Source organism: Oncorhynchus keta, chromosome 22, assembly GCF_023373465.1.
Source record: "Oncorhynchus keta strain PuntledgeMale-10-30-2019 chromosome 22, Oket_V2, whole genome shotgun sequence".
In the NCBI taxonomy this organism is placed as follows: Eukaryota; Metazoa; Chordata; class Actinopteri; order Salmoniformes; family Salmonidae; genus Oncorhynchus; species Oncorhynchus keta.
The window spans coordinates 55,363,830-55,382,438 of record NC_068442.1 but is presented as its reverse complement, the minus strand read 5'-3'; the positions used below and the strand labels follow the sequence as shown (position 1 = coordinate 55,382,438).

Genomic DNA, 18,609 nt, shown 5'->3' with positions numbered 1-18,609 from the left:
AGGCTTGTACAACAGAGAGTAGGTTCTGATGTAGTGAGTGACCAAAAAGCAAAACTGTTAATTTGTCAAAACAGCCATTGTCTTAAGCCTTATCCAAATAGTCATCATGCTGATGTCTTCACTCAGCTCAAATATCATTACTGTAGTACTCAATGTTACGCAACTCTACATCTCAATAACAGCCAATATATTCCACCAAACAAGCTAGCCAAAGTAAAACTAGCATTTCACAACTTAGGTGCTTTCCCTTATAGAACAGAGGGGAGGACAGTAACCCTTTATCTACTAGAACAGAGGAGGACAGTAACCCTTTATCTACTAGAACAGAGGAGGACAGTAACCCTTTATCTACTAGAACAGAGGAGGACAGTAACCCTTTATCTACTAGAACAGAGGAGGACAGTAACCCTTTATCTAATAGAACAGAGGGGGACAGTAACCCTTTATCTACTAGAACAGAGGAGGACAGTAACCCTTTATCTACTAGAACAGAGGAGGACAGTAACCCTTTATCTAATAGAACAGAGGGGAGGACAGTAACCCTTTATCTACTAGAACAGAGGGGAGGACAGTAACCCTTTATCTACTAGAACAGAGGGAGGACAGTAACCCTTTATCTACTAGAACAGAGGGGAGGACAGTAACCCTTTATCTACTAGAACAGAGGGGAGGACAGTAACCCTTTATCTACTAGAACAGAGGGGAGGACAGTAACCCTTTATCTACTAGAACAGAGGGGAGGACAGTAACCCTTTATCTACTAGAACAGAGGGGGACAGTAACCCTTTATCTACTAGAACAGAGGGGAGGACAGTAACCCTTTATCTAATAGAACAGAGGGGGACAGTAACCCTTTATCTACTAGAACAGAGGGGGACAGTAACCCTTTATCTAATAGAACAGAGGAGGACAGTAACCCTTTATCTAATAGAACAGAGGAGGACAGTAACCCTTTATCTAATAGAACAGAGGGGAGGACAGTAACCCTTTATCTAATAGAACAGAGGGGGTACTGTAACCCTTTCTGTAATAGAACAGAGGTAGGACAGTAACCCTTTATCTAATAGAACAGAGGTAGGTAGGACAGTAACCCTATTATCTGTCTGTCTGTCAACAGTAGGTAGGTGCTGTGGACTCCAGTATGTATCTGTCTGTCTGTCAGAGAGTAGGTAGGTGCAGTGGACTCCAGTATGTATCTGTCTGTCTGTCAGAGAGTAGGTAGGTGCTAGTGGACTCCAGTATGTATCTGTCTGTCTGTCAGAGAGTAGGTAGGTGCTAGTGGACTCCAGTATGTATCTGTCTGTCTGTCAGAGAGTAGGTAGGTGCTAGTGGACTCCAGTATGTATCTGTCTGTCTGTCAGAGAGTAGGTAGGTGCTAGTGGACTCCAGTATGTATCTGTCTGTCTGTCAGAGAGTAGGTAGGTGCTAGTGGACTCCAGTATGTATCTGTCTGTCTGTCAGAGAGTAGGTAGGTGCTGGTGGACTCCAGTATGTATCTGTCTGTCTGTCAGAGAGTAGGTAGGTGCTAGTGGACTCCAGTATGTATCTGTCTGTCTGTCAGAGAGTAGGTAGGTGCTAGTGGACTCCAGTATGTATCTGTCTGTCTGTCAGAGAGTAGGTAGGTGCTAGTGGACTCCAGTATGTATCTGTCTGTCTGTCAGAGAGTAGGTAGGTGCTGGTGGACTCCAGTATGTATCTGTCTGTCTGTCAGAGAGTAGGTAGGTGCTAGTGGACTCCAGTATGTATCTGTCTGTCTGTCAGAGAGTAGGTAGGTGCTGGTGGACTCCAGTATGTATCTGTCTGTCTGTCAGAGAGTAGGTAGGTGCTGGTGGACTCCAGTATGTATCTGTCTGTCTCTCAGAGAGTAGGTAGGTGCTGGTGGACTCCAGTATGTATCTGTCTGTCTGTCAGAGAGTAGGTAGGTGCTAGTGGACTCCAGTATGTATCTGTCTGTCTGTCAGAGAGTAGGTAGGTGCTGGTGGACTCCAGTATGTATCTGTCTGTCTGTCAGAGAGTAGGTAGGTGCTAGTGGACTCCAGTATGTATCTGTCTGTCTGTCAGAGAGTAGGTAGGTGCTAGTGGACTCCAGTATGTATCTGTCTGTCTGTCAGAGAGTAGGTAGGTGCTAGTGGACTCCAGTATGTATCTGTCTGTCTGTCAGAGAGTAGGTAGGTGCTAGTGGACTCCAGTATGTATCTGTCTGTCTGTCAGAGAGTAGGTAGGTGCTAGTGGACTCCAGTATGTATCTGTCTGTCTGTCAGAGAGTAGGTAGGTGCTAGTGGACTCCAGTATGTATCTGTCTGTCTGTCAGAGAGTAGGTAGGTGCTAGTGGACTCCAGTATGTATCTGTCTGTCTGTCAGAGAGTAGGTAGGTGCTAGTGGACTCCAGTATGTATCTGTCTGTCTGTCAGAGAGTAGGTAGGTGCTGGTGGACTCCAGTATGTATCTGTCTGTCTGTCAGAGAGTAGGTAGGTGCTGGTGGACTCCAGTATGTATCTGTCTGTCAGAGAGTAGGTAGGTGCTAGTGGACTCCAGTATGTATCTGTCTGTCTGTCAGAGAGTAGGTAGGTGCTAGTGGACTCCAGTATGTATCTGTCTGTCTGTCAGAGAGTAGGTAGGTGCTGGTGGACTCCAGTATGTATCTGTCTGTCTGTCAGAGAGTAGGTAGGTGCTAGTGGACTCCAGTATGTATCTGTCTGTCTGTCAGAGAGTAGGTAGGTGCTAGTGGACTCCAGTATGTATCTGTCTGTCTGTCAGAGAGTAGGTAGGTGCTAGTGGACTCCAGTATGTATCTGTCTGTCTGTCAGAGAGTAGGTAGGTGCTAGTGGACTCCAGTATGTATCTGTCTGTCTGTCAGAGAGTAGGTAGGTGCTAGTGGACTCCAGTATGTATCTGTCTGTCTGTCAGAGAGTAGGTAGGTGCTGGTGGACTCCAGTATGTATCTGTCTGTCTGTCAGAGAGTAGGTAGGTGCTAGTGGACTCCAGTATGTATCTGTCTGTCTGTCAGAGAGTAGGTAGGTGCTAGTGGACTCCAGTATGTATCTGTCTGTCTGTCAGAGAGTAGGTAGGTGCTAGTGGACTCCAGTATGTATCTGTCTGTCTGTCAGAGAGTAGGTAGGTGCTGGTGGACTCCAGTATGTATCTGTCTGTCTCTCAGAGAGTAGGTAGGTGCTAGTGGACTCCAGTATGTATCTGTCTGTCTGTCAGAGAGTAGGTAGGTGCTGGTGGACTCCAGTATGTATCTGTCTGTCTGTCAGAGAGTAGGTAGGTGCTGGTGGACTCCAGTATGTATCTGTCTGTCTGTCAGAGAGTAGGTAGGTGCTGGTGGACTCCAGTATGTATCTGTCTGTCTGTCAGAGAGTAGGTAGGTGCTAGTGGACTCCAGTATGTATCTGTCTGTCTGTCAGAGAGTAGGTAGGTGCTGGTGGACTCCAGTATGTGTCTGTCTGTCTGTCAGAAAGTAGGTAGGTGCTAGTGGACTCCAGTATGTATCTGTCTGTCTGTCAGAGAGTAGGTAGGTGCTAGTGGACTCCAGTATGTATCTGTCTGTCTGTCAGAGAGTAGGTAGGTGCTAGTGGACTCCAGTATGTATCTGTCTGTCTGTCAGAGAGTAGGTAGGTGCTAGTGGACTCCAGTATGTATCTGTCTGTCTGTCAGAGAGTAGGTAGGTGCTAGTGGACTCCAGTATGTATCTGTCTGTCTGTCAGAGAGTAGGTAGGTGCTAGTGGACTCCAGTATGTATCTGTCTGTCTGTCAGAGAGTAGGTAGGTGCTAGTGGACTCCAGTATGTATCTGTCTGTCTGTCAGAGAGTAGGTAGGTGCTGGTGGACTCCAGTATGTATCTGTCTGTCTGTCAGAGAGTAGGTAGGTGCTGGTGGACTCCAGTATGTATCTGTCTGTCAGAGAGTAGGTAGGTGCTAGTGGACTCCAGTATGTATCTGTCTGTCTGTCAGAGAGTAGGTAGGTGCTGGTGGACTCCAGTATGTATCTGTCTGTCTCTCAGAGAGTAGGTAGGTGCTAGTGGACTCCAGTATGTGTCTGTCTGTCAGAGAGTAGGTAGGTGCTAGTGGACTCCAGTATGTATCTGTCTGTCTGTCAGAGAGTAGGTAGGTGCTAGTGGACTCCAGTATGTATCTGTCTGTCTGTCAGAGAGTAGGTAGGTGCTGGTGGACTCCAGTATTTATCTGTCTGTCTGTCAGAGAGTAGGTAGGTGCTAGTGGACTCCAGTATGTATCTGTCTGTCTGTCAGAGAGTAGGTAGGTGCTAGTGGACTCCAGTATGTATCTGTCTGTCAGAGAGTAGGTAGGTGCTAGTGGACTCCAGTATGTATCTGTCTGTCTGTCAGAGAGTAGGTAGGTGCTGGTGGACTCCAGTATGTATCTGTCTGTCAGAGAGTAGGTAGGTGCTAGTGGACTCCAGTATGTATCTGTCTGTCTGTCAGAGAGTAGGTAGGTGCTAGTGGACTCCAGTATGTATCTGTCTGTCTCTCAGAGAGTAGGTAGGTGCTAGTGGACTCCAGTATGTGTCTGTCTGTCTCTCAGAGAGTAGGTAGGTGCTGGTGGACTCCAGTATGTGTCTGTCTGTCTCTCAGAGAGTAGGTAGGTGCTAGTGGACTCCAGTATGTATCTGTCTGTCTCTCAGAGAGTAGGTAGGTGCTAGTGGACTCCAGTATGTATCTGTCTGTCTGTCAGAGAGTAGGTAGGTGCTGGTGGACTCCAGTATGTATCTGTCTGTCTGTCAGAGAGTAGGTAGGTGCTGGTGGACTCCAGTATGTATCTGTCTGTCAGAGAGTAGGTAGGTGCTAGTGGACTCCAGTATGTATCTGTCTGTCTGTCAGAGAGTAGGTAGGTGCTGGTGGACTCCAGTATGTATCTGTCTGTCTGTCAGAGAGTAGGTAGGTGCTGGTGGACTCCAGTATGTATCTGTCTGTCAGAGAGTAGGTAGGTGCTAGTGGACTCCAGTATGTATCTGTCTGTCTGTCAGAGAGTAGGTAGGTGCTAGTGGACTCCAGTATGTATCTGTCTGTCTCTCAGAGAGTAGGTAGGTGCTAGTGGACTCCAGTATGTGTCTGTCTGTCAGAGAGTAGGTAGGTGCTAGTGGACTCCAGTATGTATCTGTCTGTCAGAGAGTAGGTAGGTGCTGGTGGACTCCAGTATGTATCTGTCTGTCTCTCAGAGAGTAGGTAGGTGCTAGTGGACTCCAGTATGTATCTGTCTGTCTGTCAGAGAGTAGGTAGGTGCTGGTGGACTCCAGTATGTATCTGTCTGTCAGAGAGTAGGTAGGTGCTAGTGGACTCCAGTATGTATCTGTCTGTCTGTCAGAGAGTAGGTAGGTGCTAGTGGACTCCAGTATGTATCTGTCTGTCTGTCAGAGAGTAGGTAGGTGCTAGTGGACTCCAGTATGTATCTGTCTGTCTGTCAGAGAGTAGGTAGGTGCTAGTGGACTCCAGTATGTATCTGTCTGTCTGTCAGAGAGTAGGTAGGTGCTAGTGGACTCCAGTATGTATCTGTCTGTCTGTCAGAGAGTAGGTAGGTGCTGGTGGACTCCAGTATGTATCTGTCTGTCAGAGAGTAGGTAGGTGCTAGTGGACTCCAGTATGTATCTGTCTGTCTGTCAGAGAGTAGGTAGGTGCTAGTGGACTCCAGTATGTATCTGTCTGTCTCTCAGAGAGTAGGTAGGTGCTAGTGGACTCCAGTATGTGTCTGTCTGTCAGAGAGTAGGTAGGTGCTAGTGGACTCCAGTATGTATCTGTCTGTCTGTCAGAGAGTAGGTAGGTGCTGGTGGACTCCAGTATGTGTCTGTCAGAGAGTAGGTAGGTGCTAGTGGACTCCAGTATGTGTCTGTCAGAGAGTAGGTAGGTGCTAGTGGACTCCAGTATGTGTCTGTCTGTCAGAGAGTAGGTAGGTGCTGGTGGACTCCAGTATGTGTCTGTCAGAGAGTAGGTAGGTGCTAGTGGACTCCAGTATGTGTCTGTCAGAGAGTAGGTAGGTGCTAGTGGACTCCAGTATGTGTCTGTCTGTCAGAGAGTAGGTAGGTGCTGGTGGACTCCAGTATGTGTCTGTCAGAGAGTAGGTAGGTGCTAGTGGACTCCAGTATGTGTCTGTCAGAGAGTAGGTAGGTGCTAGTGGACTCCAGTATGTGTCTGTCAGAGAGTAGGTAGGTGCTAGTGGACTCCAGTATGTGTCTGTCAGAGAGTAGGTAGGTGCTGGTGGACTCCAGTATGTATCTGTCTGTCTGTCAGAGAGTAGGTAGGTGCTGGTGGACTCCAGTATGTGTCTGTCTGTCAGAGAGTAGGTAGGTGCTAGTGGACTCCAGTATGTATCTGTCTGTCTGTCAGAGAGTAGGTAGGTGCTAGTGGACTCCAGTATGTGTCTGTCTGTCAGAGAGTAGGTAGGTGCTAGTGGACTCCAGTATGTGTCTGTCTGTCAGAGAGTAGGTAGGTGCTAGTGGACTCCAGTATGTATCTGTCTGTCTGTCAGAGAGTAGGTAGGTGCTGGTGGACTCCAGTATGTATCTGTCTGTCAGAGAGTAGGTAGGTGCTAGTGGACTCCAGTATGTGTCTGTCTGTCAGAGAGTAGGTAGGTGCTAGTGGACTCCAGTATGTATCTGTCTGTCTGTCAGAGAGTAGGTAGGTGCTAGTGGACTCCAGTATTTATCTGTCTGTCTGTCAGAGAGTAGGTAGGTGCTAGTGGACTCCAGTATTTATCTGTCTGTCTGTCAGAGAGTAGGTAGGTGCTAGTGGACTCCAGTATGTATCTGTCTGTCTGTCAGAGAGTAGGTAGGTGCTGGTGGACTCCAGTATGTATCTGTCTGTCTCTCAGAGAGTAGGTAGGTGCTAGTGGACTCCAGTATGTATCTGTCTGTCTGTCAGAGAGTAGGTAGGTGCTGGTGGACTCCAGTATGTGTCTGTCTGTCAGAGAGTAGGTAGGTGCTAGTGGACTCCAGTATGTATCTGTCTGTCTGTCAGAGAGTAGGTAGGTGCTAGTGGACTCCAGTATGTATCTGTCTGTCTGTCAGAGAGTAGGTAGGTGCTAGTGGACTCCAGTATGTATCTGTCTGTCTGTCAGAGAGTAGGTAGGTGCTGGTGGACTCCAGTATGTATCTGTCTGTCAGAGAGTAGGTAGGTGCTGGTGGACTCCAGTATGTATCTGTCTGTCAGAGAGTAGGTAGGTGCTAGTGGACTCCAGTATGTGTCTGTCTGTCAGAGAGTAGGTAGGTGCTAGTGGACTCCAGTATGTGTCTGTCTGTCAGAGAGTAGGTAGGTGCTGGTGGACTCCAGTATGTATCTGTCTGTCTGTCAGAGAGTAGGTAGGTGCTGGTGGACTCCAGTATGTATCTGTCTGTCTGTCAGAGAGTAGGTAGGTGCTAGTGGACTCCAGTATGTATCTGTCTGTCTGTCAGAGAGTAGGTAGGTGCTAGTGGACTCCAGTATGTATCTGTCTGTCTGTCAGAGAGTAGGTAGGTGCTAGTGGACTCCAGTATGTATCTGTCTGTCTGTCAGAGAGTAGGTAGGTGCTAGTGGACTCCAGTATGTGTCTGTCTGTCAGAGAGTAGGTAGGTGCTAGTGGACTCCAGTATGTATCTGTCTGTCTGTCAGAGAGTAGGTAGGTGCTAGTGGACTCCAGTATGTATCTGTCTGTCTGTCAGAGAGTAGGTAGGTGCTAGTGGACTCCAGTATGTATCTGTCTGTCTGTCAGAGAGTAGGTAGGTGCTAGTGGACTCCAGTATGTATCTGTCTGTCTGTCAGAGAGTAGGTAGGTGCTAGTGGACTCCAGTATGTGTCTGTCTGTCAGAGAGTAGGTAGGTGCTAGTGGACTCCAGTATGTATCTGTCTGTCTGTCAGAGAGTAGGTAGGTGCTAGTGGACTCCAGTATGTATCTGTCTGTCTGTCAGAGAGTAGGTAGGTGCTAGTGGACTCCAGTATGTGTCTGTCTGTCAGAGAGTAGGTAGGTGCTAGTGGACTCCAGTATGTATCTGTCTGTCTGTCAGAGAGTAGGTAGGTGCTAGTGGACTCCAGTATGTATCTGTCTGTCTGTCAGAGAGTAGGTAGGTGCTGGTGGACTCCAGTATGTGTCTGTCTGTCAGAGAGTAGGTAGGTGCTAGTGGACTCCAGTATGTATCTGTCTGTCTCTCAGAGAGTAGGTAGGTGCTAGTGGACTCCAGTATGTATCTGTCTGTCTGTCAGAGAGTAGGTAGGTGCTAGTGGACTCCAGTATGTATCTGTCTGTCTCTCAGAGAGTAGGTAGGTGCTAGTGGACTCCAGTATGTATCTGTCTGTCTGTCAGAGAGTAGGTAGGTGCTAGTGGACTCCAGTATGTATCTGTCTGTCTGTCAGAGAGTAGGTAGGTGCTAGTGGACTCCAGTATGTATCTGTCTGTCTGTCAGAGAGTAGGTAGGTGCTAGTGGACTCCAGTATGTATCTGTCTGTCTGTCAGAGAGTAGGTAGGTGCTAGTGGACTCCAGTATGTATCTGTCTGTCTCTCAGAGAGTAGGTAGGTGCTAGTGGACTCCAGTATGTATCTGTCTGTCTGTCAGAGAGTAGGTAGGTGCTAGTGGACTCCAGTATGTATCTGTCTGTCTGTCAGAGAGTAGGTAGGTGCTAGTGGACTCCAGTATGTATCTGTCTGTCTGTCAGAGAGTAGGTAGGTGCTAGTGGACTCCAGTATTTATCTGTCTGTCTGTCAGAGAGTAGGTAGGTGCTAGTGGACTCCAGTATGTATCTGTCTGTCTGTCAGAGAGTAGGTAGGTGCTAGTGGACTCCAGTATGTATCTGTCTGTCTGTCAGAGAGTAGGTAGGTGCTAGTGGACTCCAGTATGTATCTGTCTGTCTGTCAGAGAGTAGGTAGGTGCTAGTGGACTCCAGTATGTATCTGTCTGTCTCTCAGAGAGTAGGTAGGTGCTAGTGGACTCCAGTATGTATCTGTCTGTCTGTCAGAGAGTAGGTAGGTGCTAGTGGACTCCAGTATGTATCTGTCTGTCTGTCAGAGAGTAGGTAGGTGCTAGTGGACTCCAGTATGTATCTGTCTGTCTGTCAGAGAGTAGGTAGGTGCTAGTGGACTCCAGTATGTATCTGTCTGTCTGTCAGAGAGTAGGTAGGTGCTAGTGGACTCCAGTATGTATCTGTCTGTCTCTCAGAGAGTAGGTAGGTGCTAGTGGACTCCAGTATGTATCTGTCTGTCTGTCAGAGAGTAGGTAGGTGCTAGTGGACTCCAGTATGTATCTGTCTGTCTGTCAGAGAGTAGGTAGGTGCTAGTGGACTCCAGTATGTATCTGTCTGTCTGTCAGAGAGTAGGTAGGTGCTAGTGGACTCCAGTATTTATCTGTCTGTCTGTCAGAGAGTAGGTAGGTGCTAGTGGACTCCAGTATGTATCTGTCTGTCTGTCAGAGAGTAGGTAGGTGCTAGTGGACTCCAGTATGTATCTGTCTGTCTGTCAGAGAGTAGGTAGGTGCTAGTGGACTCCAGTATGTATCTGTCTGTCTGTCAGAGAGTAGGTAGGTGCTAGTGGACTCCAGTATGTATCTGTCTGTCTGTCAGAGAGTAGGTAGGTGCTAGTGGACTCCAGTATGTATCTGTCTGTCTGTCAGAGAGTAGGTAGGTGCTAGTGGACTCCAGTATGTATCTGTCTGTCTGTCAGAGAGTAGGTAGGTGCTAGTGGACTCCAGTATGTATCTGTCTGTCTGTCAGAGAGTAGGTAGGTGCTAGTGGACTCCAGTAGTATCTGTCTGTCTGTCAGAGAGTAGGTAGGTGCTAGTGGACTCCAGTATGTATCTGTCTGTCTGTCAGAGAGTAGGTAGGTGCTGGTGGACTCCAGTATGTATCTGTCTGTCTGTCAGAGAGTAGGTAGGTGCTAGTGGACTCCAGTATGTATCTGTCTGTCTGTCAGAGAGTAGGTAGGTGCTAGTGGACTCCAGTATGTATCTGTCTGTCTGTCAGAGAGTAGGTAGGTGCTAGTGGACTCCAGTATGTATCTGTCTGTCTGTCAGAGAGTAGGTAGGTGCTAGTGGACTCCAGTATTTATCTGTCTGTCTGTCAGAGAGTAGGTAGGTGCTAGTGGACTCCAGTATGTATCTGTCTGTCTGTCAGAGAGTAGGTAGGTGCTGGTGGACTCCAGTATGTATCTGTCTGTCTGTCAGAGAGTAGGTAGGTGCTAGTGGACTCCAGTATGTATCTGTCTGTCTGTCAGAGAGTAGGTAGGTGCTGGTGGACTCCAGTATGTATCTGTCTGTCTCTCAGAGAGTAGGTAGGTGCTGGTGGACTCCAGTATGTATCTGTCTGTCTGTCAGAGAGTAGGTAGGTGCTGGTGGACTCCAGTATGTATCTGTCTGTCTGTCAGAGAGTAGGTAGGTGCTGGTGGACTCCAGTATGTACCTGTCTGTCTGTCAGAGAGTAGGTAGGTGCTGGTGGACTCCAGTATGTGTCTGTCTGTCAGAGAGTAGGTAGGTGCTAGTGGACTCCAGTATGTATCTGTCTGTCTGTCAGAGAGTAGGTAGGTGCTAGTGGACTCCAGTATGTATCTGTCTGTCTCTCAGAGAGTAGGTAGGTGCTAGTGGACTCCAGTATGTATCTGTCTGTCTGTCAGAGAGTAGGTAGGTGCTGGTGGACTCCAGTATGTATCTCTGTCTCTCAGAGAGTAGGTAGGTGCTAGTGGACTCCAGTATGTATCTGTCTGTCTGTCAGAGAGTAGGTAGGTGCTAGTGGACTCCAGTATGTATCTGTCTGTCTCTCAGAGAGTAGGTAGGTGCTAGTGGACTCCAGTATGTATCTGTCTGTCTCTCAGAGAGTAGGTAGGTGCTAGTGGACTCCAGTATGTATCTGTCTGTCTGTCAGAGAGTAGGTAGGTGCTAGTGGACTCCAGTATGTATCTGTCTGTCTGTCAGAGAGTAGGTAGGTGCTAGTGGACTCCAGTATGTATCTGTCTGTCTCTCAGAGAGTAGGTAGGTGCTGGTGGACTCCAGTATGTGTCTGTCTGTCAGAGAGTAGGTAGGTGCTAGTGGACTCCAGTATGTATCTGTCTGTCTCTCAGAGAGTAGGTAGGTGCTAGTGGACTCCAGTATGTATCTGTCTGTCTGTCAGAGAGTAGGTAGGTGCTAGTGGACTCCAGTATGTATCTGTCTCTCAGAGAGTAGGTAGGTGCTAGTGGACTCCAGTATGTATCTCTCTGTCTCTCAGAGAGTAGGTAGGTGCTAGTGGACTCCAGTATGTATCTGTCTGTCTGTCAGAGAGTAGGTAGGTGCTGGTGGACTCCAGTATGTATCTGTCTGTCTGTCAGAGAGTAGGTAGGTGCTAGTGGACTCCAGTATGTATCTGTCTGTCTGTCAGAGAGTAGGTAGGTGCTAGTGGACTCCAGTATGTATCTGTCTGTCTGTCAGAGAGTAGGTAGGTGCTAGTGGACTCCAGTATGTATCTGTCTGTCTGTCAGAGAGTAGGTAGGTGCTAGTGGACTCCAGTATGTATCTGTCTGTCTGTCAGAGAGTAGGTAGGTGCTGGTGGACTCCAGTATGTATCTGTCTCTCAGAGAGTAGGTAGGTGCTAGTGGACTCCAGTATGTATCTGTCTGTCTCTCAGAGAGTAGGTAGGTGCTAGTGGACTCCAGTATGTATCTGTCTGTCTGTCTGTCAGAGAGTAGGTAGGTGCTAGTGGACTCCAGTATGTATCTGTCTGTCAGAGAGTAGGTAGGTGCTGGTGGACTCCAGTATGTATCTGTCTGTCTCTCAGAGAGTAGGTAGGTGCTAGTGGACTCCAGTATGTATCTGTCTGTCTGTCAGAGAGTAGGTAGGTGCTGGTGGACTCCAGTATGTATCTGTCTCTCAGAGAGTAGGTAGGTGCTAGTGGACTCCAGTATGTATCTGTCTGTCTGTCAGAGAGTAGGTAGGTGCTAGTGGACTCCAGTATGTATCTGTCTGTCTGTCAGAGAGTAGGTAGGTGCTAGTGGACTCCAGTATGTATCTGTCTGTCTCTCAGAGAGTAGGTAGGTGCTAGTGGACTCCAGTATGTGTCTGTCTGTCTCTCAGAGAGTAGGTAGGTGCTAGTGGACTCCAGTATGTGTCTGTCTGTCTCTCAGAGAGTAGGTAGGTGCTGGTGGACTCCAGTATGTGTCTGTCTGTCTCTCAGAGAGTAGGTAGGTGCTAGTGGACTCCAGTATGTGTCTGTCAGAGAGTAGGTAGGTGCTAGTGGACTCCAGTATGTATCTGTCTGTCTGTCAGAGAGTAGTACTCACTGTTTCTGCAGAAGGTTCTGCTGCTGTTGCCTGTATGACTCTACAGTGTGCTGAGGCAGAAACTGCATGAGTTCCAGAGACTCTTTGATTTTCACCAAAATCTCATAGATTTCACGGCCTTTAATCTACAGAGGGAGAGGGAGGTTGGTTAGCAGCTGGGACAATTCACAAGATTAATTTAATGCACACATATGTATATTATATTGTTTGATAGAAAACATTCACTATATGACCAAAAGTATGTGGACACCTGCTCCCGGAACATCTCATTCAAAATCATGGGCATTAATATGGAGTTGGTCTCCCTCTATAACAGGCCTCCAGTCTTCTGGGAAGGCTTTCCACTAGATGTAGGAACATTGCTGCTATAACAGCCTCCACTCTTCTGGGAAGGCTTTCCACTAGATGTTGGAACATTGCTGCTATAACAGCCTCCACTCTTCTGGGAAGGCTTTCCACTAGATGTTGGAACATTGCTGCTATAACAGCCTCCACTCTTCTGGGAAGGCTTTCCACTAGATGTAGGAACATTGCTGCTATAACAGCCTCCACTCTTCTGGGAAGGCTTTCCACTAGATGTTGGAACATTGCTGCTATAACAGGCTCCACTCTTCAAGGCTTTCCACTAGATGTAGGAACATTGCTGCTATAACAGAAAGGCTTTCCACTAGATGTTGGAACATTGCTGCTATAACAGCCTCCACTCTTCTGGGAAGGCTTTCCACTAGATGTAGGAACATTGCTGCTATAACAGGCTCCACTCTTCTGGGAAGGCTTTCCACTAGATGTAGGAACATTGCTGCTATAACAGCCTCCACTCTTCTGGGAAGACTTTCCACTAGATGTTGGAACATTGCTGCTATAACAGCCTCCACTCTTCTGGGAAGGCTTTCCACTAGATGTTGGAACATTGCTTCAGGGACTTGCTTCCATTCAGCCACAAGCATTAGTGAGGTCAAGCACTGATGTTGGCCGATTAGGCCTGGTTCGCAGTCGACGTTCCAATTCATCCCAAAGGTGTTCGATGGGGTTGATGTCAGGGCTCTGTGCCCAGACAGTCAAGTTCTTCCACACCGATCTCAACAAACATTTCTGCATGGACCTCGCTTTGTGCACGGGGGCATTGTCATGCTGAATCAGGCAAACTGTTGCCACAAAGTTGGAAGCACAGAATCGTCTAGAATGTCATTGTATGCTGTAGCGTTAAGATTTCCCTTCACTGTAACTAAGGGGCCTGAACCATGAAAAACAGACCCAGACCATTATTCCTCCTCCACTCCACTAAACTTTACAGTTGGCCCTACGCATTGGGGCAGGGCGCCTTCTCCTGGCATCTGCCAAACCCATTAGTCCGTCGGACAGCCAGATGGTGAGGCGTGATTCATCACTCCATAGAATGCGTTTCCACTGAGTCCAATGGCCTCGAGCTTTACACCACTCCAGCCGACGCTTAGCATTGAGAAAGGTGATCTTAGGCTTGTGTGCGGCCGCTCGGTCATGGAAACCCATTTCATGAAGCTCCCGACGAACAGTTCTTGTGCTGCTGGCAGTTTGGAACTCGCAGCCGAGGACAGACGATTTTTACGAGCTACGAGCTTCAACACTTCGACGGTTCCGTTCTGGGATCTTGCGTGGCCTACCACTTTCTGGATGAGCCGTTGTTGCTCCTAGACGTTTCCACTTCACAATAACAGCACTTATAGTTGACCGGGGCAGCTCTAGCAGGACAGTAATTTGACAAACTGACTTGTTGGAAAGGTGGCATCCTATGACAGTGCCACGTTGAAAGTCACTGAGCTCTTCAGTAAGGCCGTTCTACTGCCATTGTTTGTCCATGGAGATTGCATGGCTGTGTGCTTGATTTTATACACCTGTCAGCAACGGGTGTGGATGAAATAGCCTAATCCACTCATTTGAAGGGGTGTCCACATACTTTTGTATATATTAACATATATAACAGGGTTGCTTTTGCCAGTATGGACAGAGGACTTTTATTCTGAAGTTCGGGCTCTTATTTTGAAACGCTCCCCTAATAAATGTTTTCTTCCTCCTGTACCCAACGAGACTGTTATATGTTCATCTGGGTTCTATTTCTATAGAACAGACAGTATCAGAACTTCACAGGGTCAATCAATTCCATAGTGTCAAGCTAATTCCCTGGGGAAATCCCAGCTGAATGACAAGAGGAATGTGGCCAGACTGTTGACACTTACAGGCAGACAGAACACTTCCTCATCTGTGGATCTTCTCTTCTTGATGGAGGACATCTGGATACCATGAGAGACCTGGTGGAAGGCTGGGGGAGGGGGGGGGACAGAGGCCTGGTAAGTACCTGGGCTGGTGCACCTGAGATGACGCTAATTTTATCCCACGTATTTAACCTCAGCAAGCGTAGGATGGAAAACAAGCACAGAGCAGGAAGAGGCAGAGCAGGAAGAGGCAGAGCAGGAAGAGGCAGAGCAGGAAGAGGCAGAGCAGGAAGAGGCAGCGCAGGAAGAGGCAGCGCAGGAAGAGGCAGCGCAGGAAGAGGCAGAGCAGCCGAAGGGCTGGCAGCATGCAGAGTGTAGTATAGTGCAGAGTCAGTCCTCCTCAGCCGAGGGGCTGGCAGCATGCAGAGTGTAGTATAGTCAAGAGTCAGTCCTCCTCAGCCGAGGGGCTGGCAGAGTGCAGTATAGTGCAGAGTCAGTCCTCCTCAGCCGAGGGGCTGGCAGCGTGTAGAGTGTAGTATAGTGCAGAGTCAGTCAGTCCTCAGCCGAGGGGCTGGCAGCATGCAGAGTGTAGTATAGTCAAGAGTCAGTCCTCCTCAGCCGAGGGGCTGGCAGAGTGCAGTATAGTGCAGAGTCAGTCCTCCTCAGCCGAGGGGCTAGCAGCGTGTAGAGTGCAGTATAGTGCAGAGTCAGTCCTCCTCAGTCGAGGGGCTGGCAGCGTGTAGAGTGCAGTATAGTGCAGAGTCAGTCCTCCTCAGTCGAGGGGCTGGCAGCGTGTAGAGTGCAGTATAGTGCAGAGTCAGTCCTCCTCAGCCGAGGGGCTGGCAGCGTGCAGAGTGCAGTATAGTGCAGAGTCAGTCCTCCTCAGTCGAGGGGCTGGCAGCGTGTAGAGTGCAGTATAGTGCAGAGTCAGTCCTCCTCAGCCGAGGGGCTGGCAGCGTGTAGCGTGCAGTATAGTGCAGAGTCAGTCCTCCTCAGCCGAGGGGCTGGCAGAGTGTAGTATAGTGCAGAGTCAGTCCTCCTCAGCCGAGGGGCTGGCAGCGTGTAGCGTGCAGTATAGTGCAGAGTCCTCCAGCAGCAGCTCCCAGCACTACTTACGGCGTTTCATACCCTCACTGCTCTTTGTTCCATCAGTAACGTGCTGCTTGCGGATGCTGTCCTCGTCCGCCTTGCGGTCCCGGCCAGGACACGCACAGATCCTGGCCTCGAAGCAGCGCCGACCCAGCACCTGACCACTAGGTGGCGAGAGAGAGAGACAGACGATAAGACTTTTTACCATCTATGAGGAGGTGGGATCAATTTATTTACTATTTTTTTCCCATAAATCCCATTTGGAGGATTCCCACTCCTGATTCCGGGAGTTTCCAGAATATTGCAACCCTGGTAGCCACTGAAAACAAAACAAAATGTCTTACTCTCTGGCTTCCAGGGTGACGATGATGAGGATAGGGCGTCGGTTCATGCCTCCTACGCAGCTGGAGTTGCACATGAAGTTATACAGTATGGTGGTGAACTCTGTGCCCACCTGGAAGAGGAGACATTAACACACAGAGAGGAGACATTAACACACAGAGAGGAGACATTAACACACAGAGAGGAGACAGTATGGGCCCAGTAGGGGTGAGGGGCTGTTGAGGACACAGTATGGGCCCAGTAGGGGTGAGGGGCTGTTGAGGACACAGTATGGGCCCAGTAGGGGTGAGGGGCTGTTGAGGACACAGTATGGGCCCAGTAGGGGTGAGGGGCTGTATGGGCCCAGTAGGGGTGAGGGGGCTGTTGAGGACACAGGAACACAGTATGGGCCCAGTAGGGGTGAGGGGGCTGTTGAGGACACAGGAACACAGTATGGGCCCAGTAGGGGTGAGGGGCTGCTGAGGACACAGGAACACAGTATGGGCCCAGTAGGGGTGAGGGGCTGTTGAGGACACAGGAACACAGTATGGGCCCAGTAGGGGTGAGGGGCTGTTGAGGACACAGGAACACAGTATGGGCCCAGTAGGGGTGAGGGGCTGTTGAGGACACAGGAACACAGTATGGGCCCAGTAGGGGTGAGGGGCTGTTGAGGACACAGGAACACAGTATGGGCCCAGTAGGGGTGAGGGGCTGTTGAGGACACAGGAACACAGTATGGGCCCAGTAGGGGTGAGGGGCTGTTGAGGACACAGGAACACAGTATGGGCCCAGTAGGGGTGAGGGGCTGTATGGGCCCAGTAGGGGTGAGGGGCTGTTGAGGACACAGGAACACAGTATGGGCCCAGTAGGGGTGAGGGGCTGTTGAGGACACAGGAACACAGTATGGGCCCAGTAGGGGTGAGGGGCTGTTGAGGACACAGGAACACAGTATGGGCCCAGTAGGGGTGAGGGGCTGCTGAGGACACCAGCTGCTGGGCTGACTGTCACTGACTGATTGGATGAGAGGGCCAGTACGTGAGGATAGCCAACTCTACAGAAGTTCAGGGGCCACAGACCCTAATGTGACCCTGTCTGAGACACGTAGGGTGTTGCAGACGGATAGATTAGAGTGCTGGTTGTGACACTGTGATGACAGAGGGGACAGGGGAGAGACAAGGGGGACAGGAGGGGGAGACGGTCTGTCGCCAGGGCTGGGGGCTTGGTGGTGATATGGGGACAGGCGGGACAGGGCTGACTCTACACTGCCTGGGGGTGGGGGGCTTGTAAGGAGGGCAGACAGGGGAGTACTGTAGCCCACCTGGGAGGGGGGCTGTAAGGAGGGCAGACAGGGGAGTACTGTAGCCTACCTGGGGGGTTGTAAGGGGGCAGATGGGTGTACTGTAGCCTACCTGGGGGGGGCTGTAAGGGGGCAGATGGGTGTACTGTAGCCTACCTGGGGGGCTTGTAAGGGGGCAGATGGGTGTACTGTAGCCTACCTGGGGGGCTGTAAGGGGGCAGATGGGTGTACTGTAGCCTACCTGGGGGGGGCTGTATGGGGGCAGATGGGAGTACTGTAGCCTACCTGGGGGGGGTTGTAAGGGGGCAGATGGGTGTACTGTAGCCTACCTGGGGGGTTGTAAGGGGGGCAGATGGGTGTACTGTAGCCTACCTGGGGGGGCTCGTAGGGGACCAGCACACTCTGACGGCCCGTGATGGAGTCCTCCAGATACTGGGAGTGGCTGTTACCCTCCACTCGGATCAGGTGACTGGGAGGGGCTATCTGACCTACAGACACAAAATACCAGACATTTATCAAGTAGCAAAATACCAGACATTTATCAAGTAGCAAAATACCACACATGTTCATATCGGAGAAGATGAATAAGCGATCAATGGTTCATCAAAGGTAGTTGAGTTAATAACGTCATGGTACTAACTAACTAACTAACTAACTAACTAACTAACTAACCGTCATGGTACAGGAAGCATCTGCGGGGTAACAAACCCAGACGGGAGGCCTGTGATCCCAAACCATTGGTAACTAAATGAGATCAGTTAACTAACGGTCGTTGAACTCAAAACAGCTAAATATGTAGCATGTTCATGTGTGACTCGACACCAATACATGGGCTTAAAATGTCAAAAATAAAATGTTCTGTATTTTACAGTTTATAAAAGTGTAATATGTTATCAATGGTGCTTTAGGAGTGTTTGAGAGACAACTATCAATGGTGCTTTAGGAGTGTTTGAGAGACATAACTATCAATGGTGCTTTAGGAGTGTTTGAGAGACATAACTATCAATGGTGCTTTAGGAGTGTTTGAGAGACATAACTATCAATGGTGTTTTAGGAGTGTTTGAGAGACATAACTATCAATGGTGCTTTAGGAGTGTTTGAGAGACATAACTATCAATGGTGCTTTAGGAGTGTTTGAGAGACATAACTATCAATGGTGCTTTAGGAGTGTTTGAGAGACGTAACTATCAATGGTGCTTTAGGCGTGTTTGAGAGACATAACTATCAATGGTGCTTTAGGAGTGTTTGAGAGACATAACTATCAATGGTGCTTTAGGAGTGTTTTTGAGAGACATAACTATCAATGGTGTTTTAGGAGTGTTTGAGAGACATAACTATCAATGGTGCTTTAGGAGTGTTTTTGAGACATAACTATCAATGGTGTTTTAGGAGTGTTTGAGAGACATAACTATCAATGGTGCTTTAGGAGTGTTTTTGAGAGACATAACTATCAATGGTGTTTTAGGAGTGTTTTTGAGACATAACTATCAATGGT

General features: G+C 49.0%; 1 protein-coding gene and 1 long non-coding RNA gene across 11 annotated transcripts in view; one reads left to right on the top strand and one right to left on the bottom strand.

The window, feature by feature from the left end:
- tp63 (tumor protein p63) overlaps positions 1-18,609 on the bottom strand; it is a 112,569-nt gene that overhangs the window by 26,345 nt on the left and 67,615 nt on the right. For all 7 annotated transcript variants that reach the window (XR_008076113.1, XR_008076114.1, XR_008076115.1 and 4 more), the window contains exons 4-8: positions 17,487-17,602; positions 15,841-15,950; positions 15,524-15,660; positions 14,432-14,514; positions 12,219-12,343 (exon numbers count right to left, since the gene is read on the bottom strand). Coding sequence is in view for 1 of the 7 variants with exons in the window: in XM_052475669.1 (XP_052331629.1) it covers positions 12,219-12,343; positions 14,432-14,514; positions 15,524-15,660; positions 15,841-15,950; positions 17,487-17,602 (571 nt within the window). In the remaining 6 variants the exon portion in view is untranslated. The remainder of the gene's footprint in view (positions 1-12,218; positions 12,344-14,431; positions 14,515-15,523; positions 15,661-15,840; positions 15,951-17,486; positions 17,603-18,609) is intronic.
- On the top strand, positions 1,846-11,492 carry LOC127910759 (uncharacterized). 4 transcript variants are annotated; one of them, XR_008076129.1, is made up of 3 exons: positions 1,846-3,118; positions 7,313-8,050; positions 9,796-10,191. It is a non-coding gene; the product is annotated as an uncharacterized LOC127910759 (long non-coding RNA). The 4 variants fall into 4 exon arrangements; XR_008076128.1 differs by lacking the exon at positions 1,846-3,118 and adding an exon at positions 5,157-5,532; XR_008076130.1 differs by lacking the exons at positions 1,846-3,118; positions 9,796-10,191 and adding exons at positions 6,935-7,078; positions 11,232-11,492.